Here is a 20,879-nt window from a genome sequence, read left to right on the forward strand (position 1 = left end):
AGCAAAAACCAAAGAAAACTAATGGATAGAGCAGCAACAAGAACTCTTTTATCACTACCCATTATCTGACTCATTCTGCTCATGAATAAAAAAATTCAAATGCAAAGAGACAAGATAATAATTGAGGCTAATGAATTGAAGTTTATATATATGGCTTGCCCTTGGTCATACTGTCAAAGAAAGGTCTGCTCTTCCTTTGGGAAAAAAAAACCTAAATACAAATTCACACACGCCATGTATATGTTTTCTTTTTTGTAAATGCTCTGACGTAGAATTTTTTTTATTTAATTCTTGTGTATTTATTAGAATAAAAGAGTAACATTTAATACGAATAATTTATAATCTGCAATAGTTAACGAGTGCTGTTATCTACACGTCAATTTTCTTATTACTCGCACTCCACTTTATTTATAAATAAATATGAATTTCCCTCGTTTGTTTCCAGATATAAATATTTTAAATTATATTAACCCCTTAAATTAATATAAAGCCTGGGTCCAATCCTACTCTTTACCATAAAGAAAGGACCATTCGATGTTGTTGCCTGCACTAAAATGAGTCCGTGTCTTGATTAATTCTAATTCTCTGTATATCTCAATATCATTGATCACGTGAGCGGTGAGCCTCACATTTCAGAGAAAATGGATGTCGCGTGTCGCCATTTAAAAACTAAAGTTTCACTGTGTCATAGGAGAAAACATTGCAAGTTAGTATAAAATATTATTAACGGATCGAACGTAAAAAATTGATCAGTAATTTTTAACATACTTCATCCATTGATTGCATAGGATACCTATAATTTGAAATCATTATTTAAGATTTGGTACGTAAAAATTGTCTTATAAGCTTTAAAGACAAGTGGCTAATGTTTATGTGTTATCATATCAGCTTACAATCTAATAATCTTATTGCTTTCATTGAAATATGATTTATGAATATAATGATATATAGATTTTCAAGGGAGTAGTGTTATGTTATGATTTCACGTACATTAATTATTTTAGAAATTATGTTATGTTATTGTTCTTCATTGAAATACGATATATGAAAATACTGACTTCAATTTCTCCAAAAGAGTAATGTTATTCATGATTCGACGTCGACGCCACGAAAAATTGTGATGTAATTGCTCTTTCTGGAAATATGATGAATGAAAAAATAATCACGGATTTCTCAAAGGTAGTGTTACGTTATGATTCCACATTGTCTCTGTTAGAAATAAAGGAACGACGAACAAATACTAAAGCCTCTTCTATCTGAAATGCTTATAATAATTTGAACTTGAAATCTTTTATCCGACTCTCATGGCCTACAATAAATTAGCTGAAATTCCACGTCTTTATAAAGAATCACAAGTTAAACATAATTAATGTGTTGCCAAATGCAAGTGGCAACAACAATATTATATGGTCCCCAAGTAAATCTATTTTGCTTTTTTAATGCAAGAAAAAATAAAATTTTGAACTCAAAAGTGACAATGTACCCCCAAAATATCCGAAAGCAGCACTGGCGGAGTCAGCATAAGCCCAGTGTGGTGTAGGCTAAAAAAAAATTTATATGTTTATAAATAAATAAATAAATATATATATATATATAATATATTATGTCTAAATTTTAAATTTGTGTATTCTATTATTATATGATTAACGGTCTATACTGATCCAATTTTCTTTTAATAATTTGTAGACCCAAATTTTAGACTCAATTTTTTACATGTTATTAGTATCCAAGTATACACTCTATAGCCTTCTGTATGTGTTTTCTCTTCTCGAGTCACGAACGTCATATACTTTGATTAACAATCATTCCAATTCATTTTATTACTGATTTATCTTTCATAATCTCTAAAAAAACCAAAATATTACCAAATTTTAGGTTTGTTTTTTCGTTCAATATTTGTCGATCATTCAATTGTTTTTATAATTTTATGTTTTTTCCAATCGATAATGAATTCATGCATATTTTTCGAACGTATATTTTATATCATATTTTGTTTTGATTTCGGATTTTGTACACGCTGTTGTTTGTCATTTTTATGACGTTTTCCCATCAATTATCAATATTACTGGCTGTGCGTAACTTGTGTTCAAACTTTATGACACATTATTTTTAGTTGTCGATCAATCATTGCTATTTTTTTTGCTTTATTAATTATAATATATTGTTGACTACACTGAACCAAGATCCTGGCTCCGCCCCTGGAAAGCAGCCATGACTAGAAATCGCAACTAGATAATTAATCGGCGATGGTTTGTACTAAACATAGTTCTATCGTCAATTTCCAGTATCATGCTATCATTTTTCGGTGTCACGTCAATGTTCTGATAAAAAATGACTAAGATCGAAAAAAATATGAATTAGTGTACTTATAATGCAAGGAAAAAAATGTATACATAGATTAAGAATTTCTTTGATCACGTCAACTATTCTGTCTTATAAATTAATAAAGACTAAAGGGAAGAGGAGTCTGAAACGATACTCAAAGAATCGAGCACAAGAAGATTTCCCAAAGAAGTTGTCCATATCCACACCTAAGAGCTCAGCTCGCCCCATGGGATTCTCCATTCTTATATGTTCGCATAATTACTATCGATTATTGCAACCTATCTTATTCAAACAATATGTATTAGTTTCAAATTTTGTCATGGTCTTTTATATATTTATTTATTAGTTTTTTTATTGTGCTTTTTAGTAATTTTCCAAAAAATTAGTTTGGGCTTATATTATTTGTTTATTGTGTGGAATGTCTAATATAAGATATAAAACCGTATAATATATCATGAACGTGTATATATCACAAGTCCCATACGCTAATTGCGTTTGGATAGAAAAAATTGATTTGGAGTTAGATCTTAATTAATTTAAGAAAATATATTTTAAATGGCACGTATTTTGAGTGTATTAAAATTTATTGTAATTATCATTAAAATTATCTAACTTGATATCGATTAAATTTCAAATTCATTAGAGTTTTGTCCATCCAAACTAGTGGATGATTATGAAATAAGTGGATTTGATATCCAACATCAATCAAAGCACAACTTATGTATCATTTTCATTAAATATGGATAGATGAATTTGAAATTATAGATTTCAAACTCAAATTCACTCGGTATATACAATTTTAATGATATTTGTAATGATTTTCTAATACACCCAAAATGAATTTCAATATTTCAAATCATCCCCGAAATCAAATATGTTAGTTTGTTGGTTAAAAAAATGAGTGTTTCAAATGACAATATTTATCTTTTTTAATAAAAACACAACTAGTCCAATAGATTAAATGTTAAAGCCTAATTCCGTGACAGGACCATAAATGGGGCGGGGGACAAAAAATATATTCATCCAAGGGCAAAGTTCATAGATTTTAATGATGACTACTATGGTCGTCGCAAAACTCATGATATTCATCAAAGGATTTGACCCGAGCTCACTCGACTCGACTCGCCTCGGCTCGGCTCGGCTCGGCTCGGCTGTAATATAAATTGATTTCAGTGTTGTAGCTTTGATGAACAAAGCTATTTTGATGAAAAAATGATAGCAGACTTTAGATATTGGGAATCTATAAGATGATAGTGGACTTTAAATATTAACTAAGATCATATACAGAAAAGGGAAAAAAAATCATGGAGATTTATAATGGTTTGCACAAACACAAATAGTCTAACTTAACATCACAAAAAGAGGATAATCATGCAATTTATTACGAGTTGTTTCACATATCAGCTTACACATATATATTTTATATTTTATTTTACATATATCGATATAAACGTAAAGTATATGCATTAATAAAATATATATAATTAATTTACACATAACATGAAACAACAATAAAAAGAGAATTATATTTTTTTGTCATCTAATTTGCCCATTTTTTTTTATCTTGGATCATGTTATCGGTCCATTAACAATACTAAACACATTAATTTTCATCTTACTTTCAATTTTGGTTATTTTTCACTTGAGTGTTGATGTGATATCGAATACGTTAGCAATGTTTGACACCGAGTTAGTAATTTTTGGGGACACATTATAATTTTTTTGTGTTGCGTCAATACTCAATGAATAAAAATTTAAAATTTAAAAAAATGTAAATTAGTGGGTCATGGATGTGAATTAAACGGTAAAATGACGAAAATACAAATTATAAGAATAACAATATACTAGAAATAATAAAAAAAAAACAATGTAATTTTTCCTAATAAATATCTCAATCGAACCTACCATGTTTAGGAGGGAATGAGACGATTGATATTAACAAATATCGGGTGGCGCACGTATTAATATTTTATACCAACACGTGCACCAACAAATCCACATACTGGGCGAGCATTACCTGGCAAAAACGCCGTCGTGTAGGTCACTCCTCGCAAAAATGACGCCGTCCTCCGCCCGCCATTGGCCGCCTCGTTCTCACCACGCGTTTCAACTCTGGATCGTGGCTCAGCTCAGGTCCCACGGGACCCAATCTCCGCTCGACAGGTGGCAGAAATTTCCCTGACCAGAAAAGGCTCGTGCGCGAGCTGCACTAGTCACAACAAAGTTTTCGTTGACCAATCCGGAGTCGCGATTCCCTTTCTTAATAAAACATAGACAACAATTGGAGTCAATAAATGAATTTGATGGGTTCTTGAATTCAATGAAGTTAAGCCACGGCACCTTTTCTTGGGCACCTGATTTTTATATTGTACTTGAATGATAATCCTTACCCGCTTCACCTAACTACGTGTATGTGAATATAAATGCACAAAGACTCCATTTTTAGCTTCATCAAAGACTTTCGCAAATCTTTCTGCCTAATCTGTTGGTAAAGTTGGAAGAATGGGGATATGTGGATCGAAACCCAAAGGGTGTGTGGGGGTGAGAAGCAAATTGAATTTGCAGAGGAAGCGGAGGATGCAAAGAGCAAGGAGGAAGAAGACGACCCACTGTCCTTCCAACAAACAGAATAATCGGGTCGAACCGTCTAGTCAAACGGATCTTTCTTACTGTAATCCTGCATTCCAAGGTTTCTACTTTGACTTCTTTTACCCCCTTGTGCTGGTTCGGTCTTTTTGAGGTTGATTTGGTCTTTTTTTTTTTGAGTTTTAAGTTGGGATTTAGTAATTTTTTTGGGTTAATGATTCCTCTGTCGGAGCTGAAGAGATGTACTTTAGTTGCATTTGTGTGTTTCCATGATTTTCCACAGAAGTGTTGGAGTTTTCGCGGTTCATCAAGTCATTTTGGTTCAGCAGAAAAAATTATTTATGAAGGTATATATGTGTTATATATAGAAAGTTTTCTCTTCTGCTGGAAAAAAAAAATCCCAAATGACATCCATTTTGTTTCCATGGGTGATTAAAGTGGGTTCAAAGTGATCTTAGCCTACATTTGAAGATATGATTGAATTATTGGATTCGTCTATAATGTGTAAGAAATGGTTTGTCAATGCACTGAAAGTTGTTTGATGGTCTTAAAAAGGAAATGCAGATTCATGGTCTGATCCTGACTCAGTTATTGATTCCGATTGCGAAGACGAATTTTACAGTGTTCAGGATGGTAAGTCTTTCGACTTTCCAGTTTCCATCACTTAAGATTGAAAATTTCCTTATTTTATGAAGCCATGACTTGCAAATCCATCACGTCTATCATAGAACTTGATTAATCTTGTGCAGATGTATCTCAAGCCGGATCTATCTCTACTGGTGTTACTCCAAGATTTTCGAACTATGTGACGCAAAACTCTGGTTCTGATTCTCAGCTGAATTACGATGATTCTCAAAATGAGGTGAAGGATCCATCTAGTTTGGAAAAGTCGTCTGACCCATGCATTGACGAAACTGTTGACAAGGATCAGAAGGTACCTTTGCATAGCTGCGGATTCCTGTCGAACACATTGCTTCCTTGTCTTGCTTGTGATGAGTCGTTGGATGGAAAGAGAAAATCGCCTAATTCGGGAGGTCTAATTACCAGGAAAAAAATGTCCCTTATTCCATCTTTCAAATGGAAAGAGGGACAAGAGAATACTATAATATGTAAGTGTTTTGGCTTTTCATTTCCTATGCAATGTCATGAATCATGATGACTAGATCTCCTCAGTTGGAAAAGTAGAGAAGAAAATAACAACGAATCGGGAGATATTATGTGTGTCGAGTTCTTCTTTTTCTCGAGATGGCTATATTTCAGCATTTGAAATTTTTTCCTTCGATTTATTGATTCTATCTGTTTTCTATCTCAGCGAATACAAAGCCCATTACACAAAGACCAATAGCCGGTTCACAAATTATGTGTTCCTCTTTAGAGAAGAAAATGCCAGGGTCTTGGTCGCAGATTGATCCGAATACCTTTAAAGTCCGGGGACGGAACTATAATAAGTAAGAGCATGCTATGTTTTAGTTCCTATTTTTTATGTGAATTTCTCAATGACAACTATAAGCTTTTGCATTTATACCAAAGCTACCACTAGTAATAAAACTACAACTTAAATCTTTTAAATGGCAGCATCCCCAAACACTACATACATCTCGGTAGCTGTAACACAAAGACAAGCCACACTAGATAGTAATGGCAATTACTGTTGTCCAATAACAGCGTACACATTTTCTGACACACATACAACTTTAACGAAATGAATTCCGCTGTATGTGTTTTGACAGGGATAAAAGGAAAGAGATTGCTTCGAGTTTTGCCGCATATGTTCCTTTTGGAGCAGATTTATTCTTATCTTCTCGCAAAATTAATCACGTGGCACAATTTGTGGAGCTTCCCGCCATTGATTCATCTGGTGAAGTCCCTCCTATTCTTGTTGTAAACCTTCAGGTATGACTTGGATACATTATATTTATTGAAGAAGAGAGGATAGGTTGAACAACGGACATATCTGTATGACAGAAACTATCTGCTCAAGAATTGAACACCAAGACATTTTATTATTGCTCCTATTTTCCCTTCAGATTCCACTTTATACCGCTACAATCTTCCAAAACGAGAACGACGGCCCAGGAATGAACGTTGTTTTCTACTTCAAGCTTTTAGAAAATTATTCCAAATGCCTTCCGGTTCCATTTCAAGAGAATTTCAGGGTAAGAGGATGCCCTTCTCTATATTTTATATTCATTTCTGTTCTGTTTTTACTCATCGATTTTCATAGTCTTCTTAAGTATTTGTTCGCGCTTATTGTAAATCAGAGGATAATCGATAATGAAACTGAGAAGATCAAAGGTTTTCCCATAGATACGATTGTCCCCGTGAGGGAAAGATTAAAAATTTTGGCTGGGGTTGTGAATATTGACGATCTTGAGTTAAATGGGGCTGAGAGGAAACTCATGCATGCTTACAACGAGAAGCCGGTTCTCTCACGTCCTCAGCATGAATTTTACTCGGTAAAGTTTCGGATAGCATTTAAAGTTCTGAACACTGAATACATTAGTAGGGATTCATATTTTACTATGGCTTTATAATAAAACCTCTGCAGGGAGAAAACTACTTGGAGATCGATTTAGATATTCACAGATTCGGTTACATTGCTCGAAAAGGGTTCGAAACATTTCAAGACAGAATTAAACATTGTATCTTTGATTTTGGTCTCACAATACAGGTAGATGTTTATAAGAATCTGTCCTAACCAGGGCTACGTAAACAAAAGAAAAGAAAAGCCCGGTTTTTAACGTATTCTTGGTATAAATTTATGCAGGAAAACAAGGCAGAAGATTTGCCAGAGTGTATACTATGCTGTATAAGATTAAAAGAAATCGATTACTCTAACTTCAGCCAACTTAGCCTATGAATCAAGAAAGCAAAAAAAAATTCTTGAATTTTAAGATTGCTGACGTCTTACGTATTAGATTTTTTACTCTGTTGAATTGTACGGTGTTGAAATCCGAGTGTCAATCTCGATAAAGTTCCATTTTTTAGCTGAGTTAGCGAACTATTTTCCTTGTGTAAATTCCCACTGATAGTGAGGCTGATATGATAATTATGGGCGATCAAAAGCTTTGTTTAACCAAACTAATCCTGCGAACTGAGTTAGGGAGTGTCTTGGAGAGCTTCTAGCAAGTATTTTCTAGATTTTAGTTATGCGAAATTGCTTTGGGGTGATTGGAAATACCTACATCTTCAACTTATATAATTTTTTTAACTAAAAATTAGAAGTAAGGTTGTGATGTTATTTTTTTTCTTATGTTTTTTTGTTCATAATTTTAAATTATAATTTGACATTTGTATGCTTAAAATACTTATCATATTTCATAATTGTCCTCAATTATTTTTACCATATTTTTTTTCACATTCACGCCCTTTTTTATAATTATTTTAGGAGGTTTTTAAAATTTTAAGATATATATATATACACATGAGATTTTAAGAGTTTTTAAATTTCAATCATATTTTATTACAAAGTTAATTAATAAAAAACAATTTTTTTTTCGTTTTTTTATATTTAAATTTTCAAATTTCTTACGTATTTTTTGTATTTATACAAATTTATCGTTTGTTTTTTTATTAATCTTATATAAATTTTGAAACAATCATATTGTCTAGTTATATACAAAATAATATGTAAAAAAATTGGAATTTGAATTTTATTTTCATACACTCTGTTTTCACTTATCACCAATTTTTCTATAATCTATAAAAAAGAATTTCAAAATAAGTAGAAATTATTGCAAACACTGTCTTGATCACTTTGGTTTTGTTGGGATTCAGCTCCGGGATTCGCCTTGGACATGCAAAGGACATTTTAGAAAGATTCGATTTGTCAACTCCGAAGACAATCATTCGCCTATGATTTATATACAATCATATTATTCACAAATAGAGATTATCACAACTCTTTGTTTTGTCTCACTCAGATTCCAATAGTACACATTGTCACGGTCACACTGCGCCAAAATCAAGTCCATCAACCGATTGAATCTACCTTGTGAAATATGACACTATACACCTATTGGATTTATACGAACAAGAATCGTATTTTTCACTATTTGAGAGCTCATCGACCAATAACTAATTTAGATATTATAATGTGTTTTATAATTAGTAATAATTTCGTAATCAGATTTCTCATTGACTATAATAATCTCAACAAATTAAAATTTAAGCAAATGCATAAATACAAAGGACCAAATAAAATTATAATTAATTGAATAAAAGACTGTTTTACATACATCTACAAGTTGACTTATTCATTATTCTACTCTAACAAGTTCAACTTCCAATGTTTTGCTTTGCTTTCATCATAGAACGGTTCAAATTTAGTGAGAAACATACTTTATTTATGTTATTCCGACTAAGTTAGTTTGGATTCAAGTATTTGAATTTGTTTCTGTTTTTTGTTTTTTTGTGTGTAAATTTTCAGTCATTTAGTTTGATATCAATGAAAAATCAATTCAGTTAATCCGATTTTAGTTAAATACAGACCCCAATAATTAAAAATAATATTGTTTTTCGTAATTTGACCTTCAAAAAATCGATTAACGGATAATTAAATCGATCAAAAGCACACTCTAATGTTCATCTGTCATCCAGAAATCACGTCACAATAAAGACAGCAATGGCAAATTGCTTGACCGCACAACTTCCCCTTTATATATGTTCAATTTTGGTATTATGACAACATCATTCGATTATACACTATGGTCACCTATAACTTGCGCTCTCAACTTTAAATGAAAAGGGCCATGATAAGTTACTTGGATGAGCACACTTTGCAGCTCTTCCTGCAATAACCCGCACCCTCTTTAGAGCCAATCATGTAGTTTGGATTTTTTTCGCACTCCCCTCGAAGAGCCCATGCCGTGCAATTTGGATTCTCATCAACACAATCACCATTTGTTGAACGGGCTGGTGAATCGAAAGATCTCACATGAATCCACTTCGTGGCTGACCACTTCTCACCTTCGATGACAGGACAGCTACCGTGCAAGCTAGAAGGATCTGTATTTGCATCAGGGTGAAGGCTGAAAAATAATAGGGCATCACCCTTTCTTGGTTTCACTGTTAATAGAACAGGAAAACGGTATAAGAAAGCCATTTTAAAGAATATAAAAAAGAAAAACCACACTCCATCTCCACAGGTAAATAGAGAGGAATCAAAGTTATCTAAGTCCATTCCAGTTTCGTCTTTGTTTGATTCGCCCCAATGATGTCGTGTAGTGATGCATTCCACCAATAATGTGAAAATCGCCCATCAAACTCGTCTTCTTAATCCAATATACTTGTCTCACGTCAATTCATTAGAAAGTTTCCATAAAGGTCACAAGACTTACTTCAACACACTGGGTTAATAATTTTTGTTAATAGAACATGAATCTGAAGTAGGCCACTATGTGGAGTCGTGTTTGCATGGAGATGTTGACCTAGGGCGTGTCACCGATGATCAATTTTGCACAGTACGTTGTGAAGTTGTGCATACCTGCATAACCTTCTTTAGCGCAGTCAGACCAATCATCACCCTTTATTTGTTTATCTTTTGCCTGCATAATCAATATAATGTTATCAAACAATAGAGCTTTTCTGTGTTAAGTGTATAGGTATACATGTAAATACACATGGTATTACTTACCTCTGAATTAGGAAAAACAGTTTCCCCGCCCTTCTCCACATTCGACAAGTACATGAGTACAGTTGCCACTCGGTGACCGCCCAATTCTTGATTGGCCTTGTCATGAAAATAATCAAAATGTGGCTCATACTTTTGGCCGTGCTCATAATGCAATATCTGGATGGCCTCCCCATTCTCTACATCACACATATATACAATCAGTAAGAAGAATTGATTGGAATAATGACACAACTGGTCCTCAACATGGTTGTTTCAGAGTACCTGGAGGGAGAAAAGTCCATGCGGCAAGTTTTGTCTCAATACTGGCAACTATTTTATCCTTGAAAGTAGAAAAATGAATAAAATGACCATGCTAAACACTGAAGATAATTAATATCTTTATTTAGCTCAAATCTTAATGTCAACATTTTAGCATGCTTCGTTGTTATAGAAAATCAAGACTCCATATGCTGAAACTATGTTCCTCGCTGTATCTAACTCTAATCAAAAGATAAATTAAAAGTACTGAAGGTCTAAATATTCAAATTTTGAAACAATGCAATATAAAATTGTTTGAATCAGGTTAAGTGAATCAAGATTTCACTACCTGTCCTTTGTCAAGAAACATGCCAGAACTCGTCCGGACTTCACTCTCTATACTCTTGCCAGAATCATTGTCGGCTACCATAGACTTCTCTAGCTTATCTTTTGCCTGTTCACAGAAATTTTAAAAATTATTTAAAGCACTTTTATTACAAAATCATGAATTTTTTCATTTTCCAAACACTATTTCACAATAAATTCAACGAAAAGAAGCCATCAAACTATTCTTAAAACTCTCGGATTGAAAGCATTTAAAAGCCGGAGCAAATCACCTCTTTGTCTCTCTCGCACTCCTCCAAGAAACACAGATATAAATCTGTGGAAAATGATCAACTCCACAAGTATAATAGAGGGAAAACACGCAAGGAATAAACAACAATAGTACGAGCACATTCCACGTTCTTCAATACATGTACATTATCATCTCACAAATTCTTACACTTTCCATGGATCACATCAAACCACGTACCCAACAAGCATAAAAGGTGCGAGAAACGAAGTAATAGGCTAACCAGGAGAATGAGATGATCACACTCTTCATCGGTCAAAAATCCTCGGTATACGAAAGCCCTGTAGAAAAACAACACAACCATCATCATATATTAAAAAAACATATATAAAAACACATCTTTGAGCGGAAAAAACCTGGGACTCCAAGAGATTTGGGTGACCCGGGTCGGATCCAACGGGGATGATGAGGCACCAGTTACCAATTTCAACACCGACTCTTTGCTGCTGCAATCCAATCAAAAACAGTTCTAAGTATACCAAAAACCAACAGCCACGATTTAAATTCTACAATGAGAAAGAGACCCATGAGACAAAAAATCTCTTTTGGAATCAAAACATACTTTTTCCCGAGAAAAAAGGGAACATACCCATGAGACGAATGAACAAAAAAACACAGAGAAATTAATAGAAAAATCCTCAGGCCCATGACCATCTATCAAAATCTGCCGCTTTTCTCTGCGGTGGGCAACGAAATCTTGATGGGATTTTCTGTCGAATGACGGAAGTCAATCCAGTGGACTGCACTGCGTCACGAAGACCGATTAATGAATCGATTGCTGCACGGTAAACGGTTTCACTGGGAAACTGTTCGCTAAAACTAATAATAATTAGGATGGTAATTGGGCTTAAATCGATTCCGGCAAAGACAAGGCCCATTTTAGATCGGCCTAATCGTTATATCAGAATTGTTTTACTAATTATTTTAAAATAAAATATAAAAAAATAACCCTCTATCTGTTCTTTAATAAGTAAATAACATAACTTTTTGATGTAAATTTTTTTTTAAAAAAAAAAATGTGATCCAGTTTAGTGCAATCAAAATGAGAATAATCCAGAAAATAGTTAATCAAATAAGAGAGTTTTTTACTCGCTAAAAAATATTGTTTGTTTTGACTTATAATTTTCGATTTTTCAATTTTATTTTCAAATAACACTCACTTTTTTCACCTATACGAAATCATAATCTTTTTTAAAAAACACTCCTAAGATATGTGTTTATATTTTCTCTAAGTACACTTTAACAAATTGAGATACTTTGAAACATACATATCACCATTATATTGATAATAGAGTATTGTCTAGCTAAATACCCAAATCTAATCGGTACATATGGATCAAAAGGACCACAATACGGCGTGAAGCTGCTAGGAACTGAATTTATGATTGTAGAACTAAAGGAAAATTACAACATTCGTCCAGTATCTTGGTTTCTTTGCGAATTTAGTTCTTTAAGTGATTATATTGTTAGATTAAATCCACCATATTTGTTTGTTATGCAATTTTAGTCATTTGTTTTACAATTTTAGCACATTTTCATAATATTGGCGTGATGTTAGACATGTCAACACCAACACAAATGTCAGCAATGAGTGACGTCATGTCAGTACTATCATGAAAAAATAACTAAATTTACAAAAAAAAAAAAGATAAATGAATGGAAGTAGAATTCAACTAGTTAAAAGATCAAAATCGCAAGCAACTTATATGACCAAAAACTATATTTTTCTTTAAAATTTGATATGATTCTGTGACCAAACGTGTAACAGTAATTATCAGCTAATACACACACAACAAATGTGACTGTATATCTTCATAACCTATTTATAATTTTTTTACTCGAAAGTCATTAATTTGTGTGAAATTAAACCAGAAATTTAAGAAAGAGTGACGAATGAAATCCCAAAACCTGACGTCATATACCGTGACGTATACAAAATAAATTTCAACGACGATGAGTTTGAAAGAATTCCAGTTCACATCCAGCTGTACAAATTTATTAAGGACCACATTTGATTAGTTCCAAATAAATAGTTAATTAAACGTCAACTGCGACCTGCTTAAGCTAACACCAAAAAAAAAAAAACATAAATGCTCCATTATATTTTTTGTCATTTACATGATTTATAAAGAAGATGAAGGAAAGTGTTTGCCGGGGACTTCGGTCGCAGGAGAGATGATGCCTAATGCAGTTCGATTCGATGTTTTTCTTCGTTAAGCATCATCTCCCCTCGACTTAAGCCGCCTCCTGAAGAACTCAAATTGGAAATCTCCAGCCACCATCTAGAAGGTCCACGGTAGGTGATGCTATTGTTGATTTTCCAATGGCTGCCATCGTCCATTCACACCAATTAACATGTGCAGAATATCCTCTATAAATAGAGGCTTCAGCTCGTTGTTTAAAGCATCTCATTCCCAGTTGAGGAATCATAATCCCAAGTAGAGGAGAGCCTTGAGAGTGCTGTGAGATCTGAGAGTTTTTATTTCTTTCTGTAAATTAAATCTATGAATTGAATAGATTGATTTTTCTCTCAAATTAGTTTGATCTTTGATAGTTTAGTTCCCAACAAGTGGTATCAGAGCCTGGTTAGAGGTATTAGCCATCAAAGGAGAGCTCTCTGTGAAAAATTCTATTTCGTGAAAGTGTCTGAAATCTTGTTTTGATTATACCACGACGTAGCTCTCGTTCCCAAGAGTCTACCGGTATTTTCAGATCGAAAATCGGACATCAAACGAATTTTTTGTGATTTTTCAAAAGTTCTTTACGAAGAAGATGATGAACCGTGCCCGCCACGTCATTGCCACGTAAGCTTCCAGTCAGCGCCACGTCATTGCCACGTAAGCGTCCAGTCAGTGCCACGTCATCAGCACTATTCAATTTTCTGAAAATTGCATTTTGGTCCTTATATTTTCTGCTCGTTTCAAAATGGTCCTTTATCTTTCCTAAAGTACAGAATGGCCCCTGAACTTTTGGTAATGACTTAGAGACCCCTGAACTATCAGAAAGTTATATAGTGATCCCAAAAGTTTCAGCAATAGAATTTTTCTGACCCCGAAGTGCCTATTCCACCATTTTCGGCCGTTCCGGACACAACGGTGTACTTCGTTTTACGAGATTCAGCTCCTATTTTGATAAATAAATATTGAAGATGACCACAGAAGAGTCAACATCATATTCTGGAGCTATGATTATGCTCACGGCAACCAACTACATGCTGTGGAAACCTCGGATGGAAGATCTCCTCAGCTGTAAAGATTTGTTCGATCCCGTAGAATTGAAAGGTGAAAATCCTGATCCAACCAAAGCGTCAGAGTGGAGGAAATTAAACCGAAATCTATTGGTCAAATCTGACAATGGATTGATCATAGTGTCTTCCACCATGTTGCACAGGAGACAGACGCATATGCTCTCTGGAAGAAGCTGGAGGACATGTACCAGGCCAAGACCACTCGGAATAAAGCCCTGTTGATGAGGCGGTTAGTCAATATGAAGTTCAAAAGTGAAACTTCTGTTGCCGAGCATACCAGTGAGTACCAGAGTCTGCTAAATCAATTATCGTCTGTAGAGATGCCGCTTGGAGATGAGATGCAGGCACTCCTACTTCTCAGTTCGCTTCCTGATAGCTGGGAAACACTTGTAGTTTCTCTCAGCAACTCGGCTCCAGATGGCAAACTTACCATGTCCATGGTTAAGGATGCCCTGTTCAACGAGGAGGCCAGGAGAAAGGATATGAGCACAGACCAGACTCATGCTCTTGTCACAGAGCCCCGAGGAAGGCAACAAGAGAAACAACAAAGGGGTAAAGGCAAATGGAGAGGCAGAAGCAAAAGCAGAGGCAGATCCACCGATGGCAGAAAACCTTCGTATAAATGTCATCACTGTGGAATAGAGGGTCATATGAAGAAGAATTGCTACAAATGGCTAGAGGAGCAAGGCCAGAGCAGTTCCCAGTCGAAGAACAAGGGTGGAGAAACGCTAGTCATCATTCCTGGAGATGTAGCGTTCTGTTCGACCCATAATGAGACATGCCTTCACGTTTCAAAAGAAGACACAGAATGGGTGGTAGATACTGCAGCTTCCTACCACGTGACTTCGCACAAGGAATACTTCATGACATACAAAGCTGGTGACTTTGGAGCAGTGAAGATGGGAAATTCCAGTTCCTCTGGGATTGTAGGAATTGGAGATATCCAAATAAAGACAAGTGTTGGAAGTACAATCACTTTGAAGGATGTCAGACATGTGCCAGATCTTCGGCTCAATCTTCTTTCTGGAATAGCCCTTGACAACCAGGGCTATGATAATCATTTCAGCAATGGCACATGGAAGATGTCAAATGGTGCTTTGATAGTCGCTCGAGGACACATTTGTGGCACACTGTACAAGACTCACATGAAGATATGTACAGACACCCTCAACGTAGCTGAGAAGGAGGGTTCTCAAAATTTGTGGCACCAGAGACTCGGCCATATGAGTGAGAAAGGGTTGTCTACCCTAATAAAGAAAGAGCTTATCATCGTTGACAAAGATGCTGCGCCAGATCCTTGCATTCATTGTCTATTTGGTAAGCAGCACAGAGTCTCATTCAGTTCCTATTCAACGAGAAGATCAGAGTTGCTCAGTCTGATACACTCTGACGTTTGCGGTCCCCTGGAGGATGAATCACTAGGCGGAAATAAATATTTTCTGACTTTCATTGATGATGCTTCTCGAAAGGTGTGGGTCTATTTCCTGAAAACAAAGGACCAGGTATTCGAATACTTCAAAATGTTTCATGTCATGGTAGAACGTGAGACTGGGAAGAAATTGAAATGTCTCCGGTCAGATAATGGAGGCGAATACACTTCCAAGGTGTTCGATGCGTATTGCAAAACATGCGGCATTCGACATGAGAAGACGGTCCCTCGCACCCCTCAACACAACGGTGTAGCCGAAAGAATGAACCGGACAATCATGGAACGTGTTCGGAGTATGCTCAGTATGGCTAAACTGCCAAAGTCATTCTAGGGGAGAAGCAGTCAGAACCGCCTGTTACCTGATCAACAGATCACCATCAGTATCACTGAATTTTGAAGTTCCGGAGAAACTGTGGTCTGGAAAGGATCCATCATACTCACACTTAAGAGTATTTGGATGTTTGGCGTATGCACATGTATCCAAGGAGCTCAGACAAAAGCTTGATGCAAGAACCACTCCATGCATTTTCATTGGCTATGGAGATGAAGAATTTGGATACAGACTATGGGATCCAAAGGAGAAAAAGGTGATCAGAAGCAGGGACATTGTGTTCCATGAAAGCCAAACAATAGAAGACATTGAAAAACCTACAATGTCTCAGAAGTCAAATGTTGGTGCTCTAAATTCAGATGCAGCACTAAACCCATCCGATATAGTGACAGAATACATGCCAGAAGCAGAAGCTGAGGAAGAAAGGGGTGTTGAGCAGGGGGAGCCACAACCCACTCCACCAGATGTTCCAGGATCATCACAAGGCCCAGATGATGGTGAATCTTCTCAGACTATTCCAGAAGTTCGTAGGTCTGAACGAGGACGAATTCCATCTAGAAGATATACGGAATCCGAGTACCTTCTGCTTACTGAAGATGGAGAACCAGAGAGTTTTCGAGAAGCACTATCTCATAAGGACAAAGAAACATGGTTTTCAGCAATGCAAGATGAGATGGAATCTCTGCAGAAGAATCACACTTATGAGATCGTAGAACTTCCAAAAGGGAAGAAGGCACTAAGAAACAAATGGGTGTTCAAGATAAAGAAAGATGGCAGCGGACAAGTAGTGAAATACAAAGCACGATTGGTAGTCAAAGGATTTCAACAGAAGAAAGAAATTGACTTTGATGAGATATTTTCACCAGTAGTCAAGATGACGTCAATCCGAGTTATACTTGGCTTGGTAGCAAGTATGAACTTGGAGCTTGAACAGATGGACGTGAAGACAGCTTTTCTTCACGGAGATTTAAAAGAAGAAATCTATATGGAGCAGCCAGAAGGTTTTGAGGTTTCAGGTGATAACCTCGTTTGCAAGCTTAAGAAAAGCTTGTACGGTCTAAAGCAGGCACCAAGGCAGTGTGGTACAAGAAGTTTGACTCATGCATGGCAAGTCAAGGCTATAAGAAAACTGCTGCAGATGAGTGCGTTTACATTCAGAAATTTTCAGACGGGAGTTTCGTTGCTCTTCTACTTTATGTAGACGATATTATGATCGTGGGAAAGGATACAACGAAGATTAGTCAGTTGAAGAATGAACTCTCTATGTTTTTTGAAATGAAGAACTTAGGACCAGCTCAACAGATTTTGGGAATGCAGATTGTTCGAGACAGAAACAACCAACGTTTATGGTTATCTCAGGAGAAATACATTGAACGTGTGCTCGAGAGGTTCAACATGAACAACGCCAAACCAGTCAGCATTCCACTTGCCAATCATTTCAAGATGAGCAAGAGTGCATGTCCTTTATCCAAGAAAGAGATCGGGGAAATGTCATCAATACCATATTCTTCAGCTGTTGGAAGTTTGATGTATGCAATGGTATGCACAAGGCCAGATATTGCTCATGCAGTGGGAAAGGTGAGTCATTTTCTCTCCAACCCTGGGAAGCAGCATTGGGAGGCAGTAAAGTGGATTCTCAAGTATCTAAGGGGTACTACTAAATTATGTCTTTGTTACGGGGGAGCTGATCCAATATTGGAGGGCTATACGGATGCAGATATGGCTGGAGATATTGATAGTAACAAATCTACTTCAGGATATATCTACAATTTCGCGGGGGGAGCTGTCTCATGGCAGTCACGACTGCAGAAGTGTGTTGCTTTATCCACAACAGAAGCAGAGTATATTGCTGTCGCTGAAGCTGGGAAAGAAATGTTGTGGCTAAAGCGATATCTTCAAGAACTTGGAATCAAGCAGAAAGAGTACAATGTACATTGCGACAGTCAAAGTGCTCTCGACTTAAGCAATAACTCCATGTACCATTCCCGTACAAAGCATATTGATATTCGATATCATTGGATACGTGAAGTTATGGATCGACAACTGTTGAGACTAGTTAAGATTCATACGAAGGAGAATCCAACAGATATGTTGATAAAAGTGGTAACGCGAGAAAAGTTAGAGCTATGCAGAGACATAGCTGGAATACTTGTTTTGGATATGGCTGGAGGGGGAGAATTGAAGAACTCAAATTGAAAATCTCCAGCCACCATCTAGAAGGTCCACGATAGGTGCAGCTATTGTTGATTCTCCAATGGCTGCCATCGTCCATTCACACCAATTAACATGTGCAGAATATCCTCTATAAATAGAGGCTTCAGCTCGTTGTTAAAATCATCTCATTCCCAGTTGAGGAATCCTAATCCCAATTAGAGGAGAGCCTTGAGAGTGCTGTGAGATCTGAGAGTTTTTATTTCTTTCTGTAAATTAAATCTATAAATTAAATAGATTGATTTTTCTCTCAAATTAGTTTGATCTTTGATAATTTAATTCCCAACACCTCCGATTTCTCACTCTCACATGAGATGATGATCAGATGATCCATGTGGCAACTGAAGGAAAATTTATAAGGTACGTATGTACTTCTCGACCAGATTTATATATGTAATTCAACTTATTATATCTAAAAGTGAGAGTACGTACTTTTGGTATTTTATATTATGATATTTTTTTATTTGATAAGGTGAAGATAGGAGCAGATCTGGTGATGCATATGAATTTTATTTCTTTGGTTTGCATAAGCTTTTTCAATTTTAAATTTAATATATTATACTATACGTATCTACTAAAATAGTTAATTGTGTAGTGAATTAGTGATATTATTTTTCAATTTTAAATTTAATATATTATACTATACGTATCTACTAAAATAGTGCTACTATATTACCATATGAGAACCACCAACTGCACTCGACGGAATATCCCTAACATTTACATATATGTTATCTATTGACATATTTTTTCCTATCTTTCATGATGATGCAAAATTTGAACTGTTCGATTATCAACACATGATATCAGCTTCCATTCAAATTTGAGAGATCAACATGATCTAATAGCGTAATAATATTGAGAGAATTATACTTGGTGGAGCGTAAACTAACTTGTGTATGTATAACTATGTTAAAATGAAACAAGTTGCAATTAGAGGAGAGACGATTCCAGATATTGATGCTCGACGATGTATTTGTGCTATGTTCGACGTTGATGATTACAACTTTGTAGCGTATTTTGTTGAAACATGTAAATAACACACTCAATTTTTCGCCCACTAATTAGCAACTATTGTAGATTTTCAACCCTATAAGTAAAATTATATTTTGTATTAATCATTTGATAGGTACGTCAAACTTTAAACACTATACTATAATATTATATAAAGCACGATGAAAATATCTACAATATAATTTTTAATCCACAAATAGATACGATATATATGAACTATAAAAGTTGTGGCCTATATATATATATATATATTATATTTTTTATGCTTAAAAAATATAATATGTACAAATAACTCCCGAATTTTTTAATACGATTATTTTAGGAATAATAGTACCAACTGATATCACTTGGATGGTACGTGTTCATATGCTAAATATGATAATTTTTTTGGCCCCTCTTGAGTTAGGGCTCTGAGGCGAATGTCTAACGAGCCTCGTCTCGGGTATGGGTCTACTTTTATCGTATCACTTGGATAATGTGATTGGATATAATCGTTGAGCCTAAAAATAAAAATTTTGACCCACAAAAAAATAGGGATGTAAAATCCATGAGAAAGAAGTGGGATCCTTGCCCATGATGGCAAAAAAGAATTGGAGCGGTTCATACATACGTAACTGGAGTTAAGAGGATTGACAAAACAACTGAGTTATAATACCAAGATCAAAAGATCGTGCAGGAAAAAGCTGGCGGGAAGTTGAACGAAAGAGAAGAAGGGAAAAAAAAGACTGAAAAAAATCAGTCATTGACAGTGACACAAAACTCGAGCGACTCTCGGCAAATGTTTTTAGATTCAAGCAACTTTTCTTGTTATGTCATGTAATTTCACTTTCCTAATTTAAACTTCCAATTTTCAGCATTTTTTTTTAACAACATTCAAAATGATAGTCGGAAAGAACGTTCAAATCAAGACTCATTATCACTTGTTAAAAGTTAGAATTTCCGGTTTTACACTTTCGTTTAAAAGTTAGATTTTTCGGTTTTACAGTCATATATCCCTTGGGGAAAAAAGTAGATATATAAACTTGATATTTTAGTTCGATTAAAGCCAGCTTCCCACTTTTTTCTCGGTTACGAGCTTACCAAAAATCACATGCCTTATTGAGATTGCAACACGTGGCAAAGCGCTAGTGCTTTCCAAACAAACATCTCCACCATCCCTTGTCCGTCCTTGTCCACTTCCCAAACGGCTCCCTACTTTTTGAATAAACAAAAGCTATCATTTTGCAATAT

At 35.3% G+C, this 20,879-nt stretch overlaps 2 protein-coding genes across 3 annotated transcripts; one reads left to right on the top strand and one right to left on the bottom strand.

Annotated features, from left to right (window-relative positions):
• Positions 1-4,341: 4,341 nt before the first annotated feature.
• LOC142545106 (protein ENHANCED DISEASE RESISTANCE 2-like) lies at positions 4,342-7,903 on the top strand. The gene is made up of 9 exons (XM_075652117.1): positions 4,342-5,014; positions 5,467-5,544; positions 5,661-6,020; positions 6,224-6,359; positions 6,642-6,804; positions 6,939-7,067; positions 7,173-7,367; positions 7,460-7,582; positions 7,679-7,903. The coding sequence occupies exons 1-9, from the start codon at positions 4,828-4,830 to the stop codon at positions 7,769-7,771; spliced, it is 1,464 nt and encodes a 487-aa protein (XP_075508232.1). The 5' UTR covers positions 4,342-4,827; the 3' UTR covers positions 7,772-7,903.
• A 1,560-nt stretch (positions 7,904-9,463) lies between these two features.
• LOC142545186 (putative prolyl 4-hydroxylase 7) lies at positions 9,464-12,234 on the bottom strand. 2 transcript variants are annotated; one of them, XM_075652317.1, is made up of 8 exons: positions 12,007-12,234; positions 11,774-11,860; positions 11,641-11,698; positions 11,133-11,237; positions 10,808-10,865; positions 10,547-10,722; positions 10,397-10,457; positions 9,464-9,978 (listed from the first exon to the last, which is right to left on the bottom strand). In XM_075652317.1, exons 1-8 carry the CDS (start codon positions 12,069-12,071, stop codon positions 9,671-9,673), a joined length of 918 nt encoding a protein of 305 aa, XP_075508432.1. In that variant the 5' UTR covers positions 12,072-12,234; the 3' UTR covers positions 9,464-9,670. The 2 variants fall into 2 exon arrangements, with proteins under 2 accessions (XP_075508432.1, XP_075508348.1); XM_075652233.1 differs by having other exon boundaries at positions 11,774-11,863; positions 12,007-12,232.
• Positions 12,235-20,879: the final 8,645 nt, after the last annotated feature.

Source organism: Primulina tabacum, chromosome 1, assembly GCF_025594145.1.
Source record: "Primulina tabacum isolate GXHZ01 chromosome 1, ASM2559414v2, whole genome shotgun sequence".
Classification (NCBI taxonomy): Eukaryota; Viridiplantae; Streptophyta; class Magnoliopsida; order Lamiales; family Gesneriaceae; genus Primulina; species Primulina tabacum.